Source organism: Echinops telfairi, unplaced genomic scaffold (assembly GCF_000313985.2).
Source record: "Echinops telfairi isolate 266 unplaced genomic scaffold, ASM31398v2 ScPeMD7_1957;HRSCAF=2489, whole genome shotgun sequence".
Lineage (NCBI taxonomy): Eukaryota > Metazoa > Chordata > Mammalia > Afrosoricida > Tenrecidae > Echinops > Echinops telfairi.
The window spans coordinates 1,901,883-1,908,832 of record NW_022105855.1 but is presented as its reverse complement, the minus strand read 5'-3'; the positions used below and the strand labels follow the sequence as shown (position 1 = coordinate 1,908,832).

Here is a 6,950-nt window from a genome sequence, read left to right as displayed (position 1 = left end):
GTGCGCTCCCGGAGCTCGGGCAGTTACTTGTCGCTGTCTGTTTCTCTTGGCTCCCGGGGCAGTCGCAGAGCTTATAAAAGGGGGCTGGGCTGGGTTGGTTCGGGGCGTTTTGTTTTGTTCGGTTTTGTTTTGCGAGCGAGCGGGCGGGCGGGCGAGAGCGAGGCGGCAGTCCAGCCTCGGGAAGAAGATGTCAAACGTGCGAGTGTCTAACGGGAGCCCCAGCCTGGAACGGATGGACGCCAGACAGGCGGAGTACCCCAAGCCTTCCGCCTGCAGAAACCTCTTCGGCCCGGTGAATCACGAAGAGTTGACCCGAGACTTGGAGAAGCACTGCAGAGACATGGAAGAGGCCAGCCAGCGCAAGTGGAATTTTGATTTCCAGAATCACAAGCCCCTGGAGGGGAAATACGAGTGGCAAGAGATGGAAAAGGGCAGCTTGCCCGAATTTTACTACAGACCCCCGCGGCCGCCCAAAGGCGGCAGCAAGGTGCCCCCCCAGGAGAGCCAGGATGCCAACGGGAACCGCCAGGCGCTGCCTGCCCTCGGGTCCCAGGCAAACCCAGAGGACACACATTTGGCAGACCCAAAGACTGATACATCAGACAGCCAGACGGGGTTAGCGGAGCAGTGCGCCGGGCTGAGGAAGCGACCTGCCGCGGACGGTAATGACCTTTGCAAACACATCTATGTCTGTCTGGGGCAGCACTTTGCTTGTTTGTTTCAAGGGTCATCACCTTCATTTTCTTTTCAGCAATATTCCGATTTAGCTTCTGTAGGGCGCGGGGTTTCCTAATCTTGGGCATTAAATGTTACCTGCCGACTCCTGCCCTGCTGATTTTTAAAACCAGAAGCTGGAGACGGTTTTATCCAATTATTGCCCCCCCAACTTAAAACTTAGCAGCCAAGAGATGCTGACCAGCGGCCCCCCTCTGGGCTGTGAGAGGTTTGGGGCATAGAATACGCCTTCTGTTCTGTGAAAACAATCTGATTTTGTGCACTTAAAGGGCACTGGTGTTGATGGGTTTAGGGTTGTGGGTAGAGGTGGTGGGTTTTTCATCCCTTGGCGACCGGGCCAACTCCTCTGGGCCATTGTTTTTCTAATAAAGATGTGTGTGTTTTCTTTTTCTTTTAAATTCCTCTTGTCTGTAGATTCCTCTGCTCAAAACAAAAGAGCCAACAGAACAGAAGAAAATGTTTCAGAAGATTCTCCGAATGCTGGCTCAGTGGAGCAGACGCCCAAGAAACCGGGCCTCAGAAGACGTCAAACGTAAACTGGCTGGTGGGTTGATTACTAAGAGCAAACAACTGACACGCTAACCTGGGCTGCAGGAACCCGTGGGCGTGAAAACCCCTAGATACCTGATCTTACTGCGTGCTGGCACATGAGGAGCTCTTGTGGGGGTTTGTGTTGATATTTTTGTGAGGCCCAAGAAGTAGGAACGGCGCAGGCTCGGGGAGCACGGGAAGGCTAGTGGAATTCTTTCGTTTCCACGCCCCGAGACCGTATACAGCAGCACACCACCCAAGGGGACCAAGTGTCCCAGGCAGGCATTTGTAGGCCAGGCCCCATCAGTAGGAAGGTCATTTCTTTGTGAGCTCCACCAAAACTTGTGGGGAACAATAGGCCCTTTCCCCATCGGAAGAGGATTTAGGGTAAGTTTCAGCCTCCCTGGAGGAGGATTCTTGTCTCAGAAGTCCAAGTGGCCTCAGTCACCAATTTTGAGGCCATGTGGAGCAAAAGGGCCCATAAATGGTTACCTTCCAAAATTGAGGGGAAAGTCAGGTACAAAATGCTCACATTTAGCTCATTTGGTTCATCAAGGGGCCAGAAATGTTTATAGGGTGGCATGTGGTGTTCTTTTATCGTCGTTGTTTTCATAGATCGCCACGTCCCGGTTTCTGATAAACTAGGAGAGAAGGAACCAGCATTTAAAAAAAACACCAAAGTGAAAGCTCAAAAATACTGAAAGTTCCCCTGATCACACACCAGAGTGGTAAAGCAGAAGTTACACGAACTCTGCTGCAGTAAGCAATCCAGGAACACGTCAGCATGTGTACTATCGGGCTCTACCAGGACCATTTAGATATTTGTAGGGGAAATGGTTCGTGTACATCAGGGCTGACTGAGTGAGGGTAAGTCTACCAGGCACCAGAGAAGTGGAATTTTTCGCCATTTATTAAAATCTGCTCAGTGTGAAAAGCCAATTTCGATAATTTAGCCTCTAGTTAATGTGAAGTGGTTATCTATAATGAGCAGACTGTATTGTTTAATAGTTTACACAAACTTAAAAACAAGGACTTTGATCTTTATTTCTCCCCCTAAACACACTTAGAGCCTCACATATAAAAAGATTAGAAAAGATGTTGATAGTAGTTTTAAAAATTATTTTTTAAAACTTTAACAAGAAATTAATATAAAATTAAATTATCACGCCATCTATATGACTTCTCCGCATACCTATGATTTTTAGGGCTCATGCAAAGCAATCTTAGAAAAGCCTTTAAATTACAGCTTATATGAAGTTGGAAAATGGGATAAACATTTTTCCTGATCATGCCTACAGCTTGGCCTGTGACTTGTGGCCTGCCTTATCAGAGCAGCCACAGGGAATCAGAAAGACTAAATCTTGGTCTGGCTACAGTCTAACAAGCAGAGAGGCATTCGTTAGTAAATATTACCAGTCTAAAAAAGCACTAGAAATAATCACGAGGGTCTATTCAAAAGCATTCATGTGTATATCCTGCCTACGGATAAGAAATTAGAATATTTACCCTCACTTAAAAAAAAAGACTAAAATCCCTTTGTGAAAGGCTTTTATGGGTTATATTTTCAATTATTTTTCAAATTTAGAGCATGTTACTCTGAACTACTATAGGTTATTTTCTTTTACTTATCTTTGACCCGGATTCTCGACACCAGTTTCTCAACCTCTGCACTATTGACATTTTAGGCTGGAGCATTCTTTGCTGTGGGGGCTGCCCTGTGCATTGTAGAATGTTTGGCAACATCCCTGGCCTCTACCCACTGGATGCCAGTACCATCACCTCCCCCTCACCCCCTGGCCTCCCCACTACTCCCAGTTGTGACAACCAAAATTGTCTCCAGACATTGCCAAATGTCCCCTGGGGGCAAAATTGCCCACTGTTAAGAACCACTGATATAGAAAAAGTGCACAATGCAGAAGAGGGTAAAAACCCAGTTAAGGGAACATTGGATGTAGATTACTATAATCATCTTTTAGTACATGCCCCCCTCCTCCTTAGGAATTTCTAACTGAGACAGTGACAAAATAATTCCTGTGCTTTATTCATAATGTTGCTCTAGTGTTTTCCCCTAATTCTTTGTTTCTCTTTGCAGAACGAAGGATGTGTTTCCTTGTTCATCAGATACATCACTGCTTGATGAAGCAAGGAAGATATAATGAAAAAGTTAATACATATCGCTGACTCCATGGAATGGACATCCTGTATAAGCACTGAAAAGCAACAACACAATAACACTAAATTTTTAGGCACTCTTAAATGATCTGCCTCTAAAAGCATTGGATGTAGCATTGTGCAATTAGGTTTTTCCTTATTTGCTTCATTGTACTACCTGTGTATATAGTTTTTACCTTTTATGTAGCACATAAACCTTGGGGAAGGGAGGGTAGGGTGGGGGTCTGAAGCGTTTGCTTCAGCTTATAGCCAGAATTAAAAAGTCTATTTGACCTGCTTGAAGAGGAGCAGTTTTGGGGAAGGGTTGGAATTACTTTCTTTAAAGATGTAATGTTCCTTTCAGTGAGAACTCACACTTCATTTTAAAAGTCACCAAAATTTGAACACTGCCTACAAATAATTGTTTTTACATGAAGCTTATTCTCATTTGGGAGCTCTGATCATTCCGTTATGTAGCGGTAAATGGCTTAAAAACAATACAAATTAGCCCCTCTCAGTGTCTCCCACAACACCTTAAATTTGGAATTTAGCAGTCAGTTATTCCGCAGCTAGGTAATCACTCCAAGTAATTCTGGACAAAAATCTGGGATGTAGGGGAAATGTTCTGAGTGGTCAGAATTGGCCATTTACATTTTTAAATTTTAAAAAAAATTTTTTTCTTAATTTCCTTTTCGCTTTGTGCTATGTGGACAGTGAAAATAATACTAAATTCCTGGTTGTTTTTATAGATCTGTAAGTAGCACCACATAAAATGAAATAATTTAAAATTTTCAGCTTTTCATTCTATTTGTTAATTTACCCACCAGAAAGTGGTGTTTTGACAGGAAATTGTGTGGAGAAAGCACATTGGTGGAAAAAGTGAAATGGATACTACATCTTTAAACAGTATTTCTACATTGCCTGTGTATGTATGAAACAACCATTTGAAGTGTACCTGTGTACATAACTCTGTAAAGACACTGAAAAATTATACTAACTTATTTATGTTAAAGATTTTTTTTTAATCTAGACAAAATACACGCCAAAATGGCATGTTTGTGCATTTGTAAATGCTTTATTGGGTAGACTAGTTTTTTTTTTTCCTCTCTTTCCCTTTCTCTGTCCTGTTAATAATATGGCTATGCTTAAAAGATTGCATACTGAGCCAAGTATAATTTTTTGTGATGTGTGAAAAAATGCTTATTGTTACACATCAAGCAATCAATAAAGAAAACTTCCATAGCTATTGATTGAGTTGAACTCTATTGTGCTTGAATAACCTATTACTCTAGTCCTATTTACACATACATAATGTGAACTGACAAGTGTCTGAATAATTTGGGCCCCCCACTCAATATTTTTGTGGGTCTGAATGTAGACAGTTTCTCACTTAACACTGTATGGTGTATAAGAGTTTAGAAGAGTAAAAGGTAGAAAGGCTACATTTTCCTGTAAGTTACGTAGCAATGTCTCTAGGGCATCTGTTCATATTTGTGTCACCTAGGACAAGTATGTGGCACAATAAAAAGTCCTTATGTAAGTATCATCTAGTAACATTTGCAGGACTGAAAATGAAAGTAACATGGGCACTTCTCTGAAATCTGTATTTACACACACTACGTGGTGTGAGGAATTTTAGCAATAGTTCAGGCCAATATGCGGGTGTAGTCCCAAGCTAATTTAGGTATCCTTCAAATCAAACTGTTGTCATGTAGTTTCTTTCATTTCAAAATATACAGGTTAGAACCTACACATCTGAAACCTAAACAGCAATTTTAGGGGTCTTGGGTCCCTGTATTGGCATTTTAGAAAGATACCAATATTATTTAAATTTTAAAAATTAAGGCATCTAAGAGTCGGGTTGGCTAAAATGATTGCTTTAAGTCCAAATTCTCTTCAAAAAGTTAACAAAGGTATAAAAGAAAATTCCTTATTCTGGGAATATATCAGTGGGTGAATTGTGAAAATCTGACTTTGGGTTAAATTATTCCCTCAAATATTTATTTCCACTACTGTGCCCTAAAAGGGGCCCTGAAAAGACAATTTGTACATATTTGACCCGATTTTTTTTTAAAGCAGGCTTTGCCTTCGGCTGCTGGGCAGAGAAAAGTAGGTTCTTTGGTGGCTGGGTCCCCTCTCTTTCAAGTAGGTATTATTTTAATTAACGATTAAAGGTGTTTTTGTGATTCTGTTCTAAGTACACATGCAGGGTTTGTCAGAAAACCTGAGAAAGCAAGAAAAACCAGTCAGATTTGGGGAGGAAGGGAGCCGAGGGGTCAGGAAAAACAGTGAGATGAAGGTTTCTCTGCGAAGGATGGTACTTGAGAAAAAGGGCATCGAACAAGGCGGGGGTGGGTGGGTGGATAGCCTCTTCTTTGCTGCCCGGACCCCATTTTCCTTTCCTAAAGAGGCCTGTTTCGTGTGAAGTTTCAGAGCTTGCGTTTTCTGAGCGCAGGGCCAGGAAGAAGTGGATGCTCTCGCGTCGGGCACGTTTACAGGAACGAAGCCCCCCAGTCACCGGGTCCTCCGTCCTTTACACGTCGGTGTCAAGCCCCCAGAGGCGTCCCCGCCATTCGAGGTGTCCTCGCCCCCCCCAGACCGGACTTCAGGATTCCGGGGTGGGTGGGGGCCGGGGGTGGGGGCCTCGCCGCGGGCGCCAGTCACCCTTTGCCCAAGCCCGGGGCCATCGCGCCACCAGCTCTCCAAACTGCGCGGCACCACCGCCTCTTGCAGCGTCGACCTGGGGTCGCCTCGGGGACGAAAGGCCAGCCCGCCTGGCTCCTCCGCCGGCGCGGCTGCCCGGTGCCGCAGCGACTGCTGGCTCGCCATCTCGCACCCGGGCGCCCGAGAGAAGCGAGCGCCCAGCCCCCGCGCTCCACCGTCGAACGCTCGGCCCCGGGGCTCCGCTCCTCCCGAGCTCGGCGGGGACGGAGGGGAGGCAGAGCCTTTCGGAGGCAGGGACCCTCCGGGGCGGCGGCCCGCTCCCACTCCCGCCGAGCTCCAATGACCCGCCGCCCCGCGCATTTCGAAAGGCTCCCCGGCTTGCCCGCGGCCCAGACCGGCCCGGAGGTGCGGCGCGCAGCCGTTGGCTGCGTCGCTTCTGCTCCCACACTCGCTCCCCGGTCCCCGGGTCCTCGCGCCGGGGCACCGGGGAAAGTGGGGGAGCAGGGCCCGGGGCGGGACGCGGCTGGGGGCGCCCCAACGGGCCGCAGGACACGGCCCGGGCCGGTGACCTTTCGGGCCACCGTGCGCCCACTGCCCTGGCCGAGCAGTGGCCTTGCCCCGCGCCCGGGGAGCGCCGTCGACGCCATCTCGTCATCTTCTCCCTCCTCAGCGCCCACCCTGGCAACCCCCGTGGGCGCTAAACGAAAGGTGCTCCCAAGCTCGGGTAGGCTCTGGATCTGTTTTCCAGGGGCTGCAGTTCGTTAATTGGCCATCGCTTTCACCTGGGCCACACCCTGCAGCCGCCACCCGCCACCCGCCACCCCGCCGTCCGTCCCGGTCAAAGGCCTGGCAGTTCCCGCCGGCGGGCC

The 6,950-nt window shown here is 47.2% G+C and overlaps 1 protein-coding gene across 1 annotated transcript; it reads left to right on the top strand.

Moving 5' to 3' along the window:
- The first annotated feature begins 6 nt into the window (after positions 1-6).
- CDKN1B (cyclin dependent kinase inhibitor 1B) lies at positions 7-4,663 on the top strand. Its single transcript, XM_004716217.2, has 3 exons — positions 7-662; positions 1,150-1,279; positions 3,359-4,663. The coding sequence occupies exons 1-2, from the start codon at positions 188-190 to the stop codon at positions 1,269-1,271; spliced, it is 597 nt and encodes a 198-aa protein (XP_004716274.1). The 5' UTR covers positions 7-187; the 3' UTR covers positions 1,272-1,279; positions 3,359-4,663.
- Positions 4,664-6,950: the final 2,287 nt, after the last annotated feature.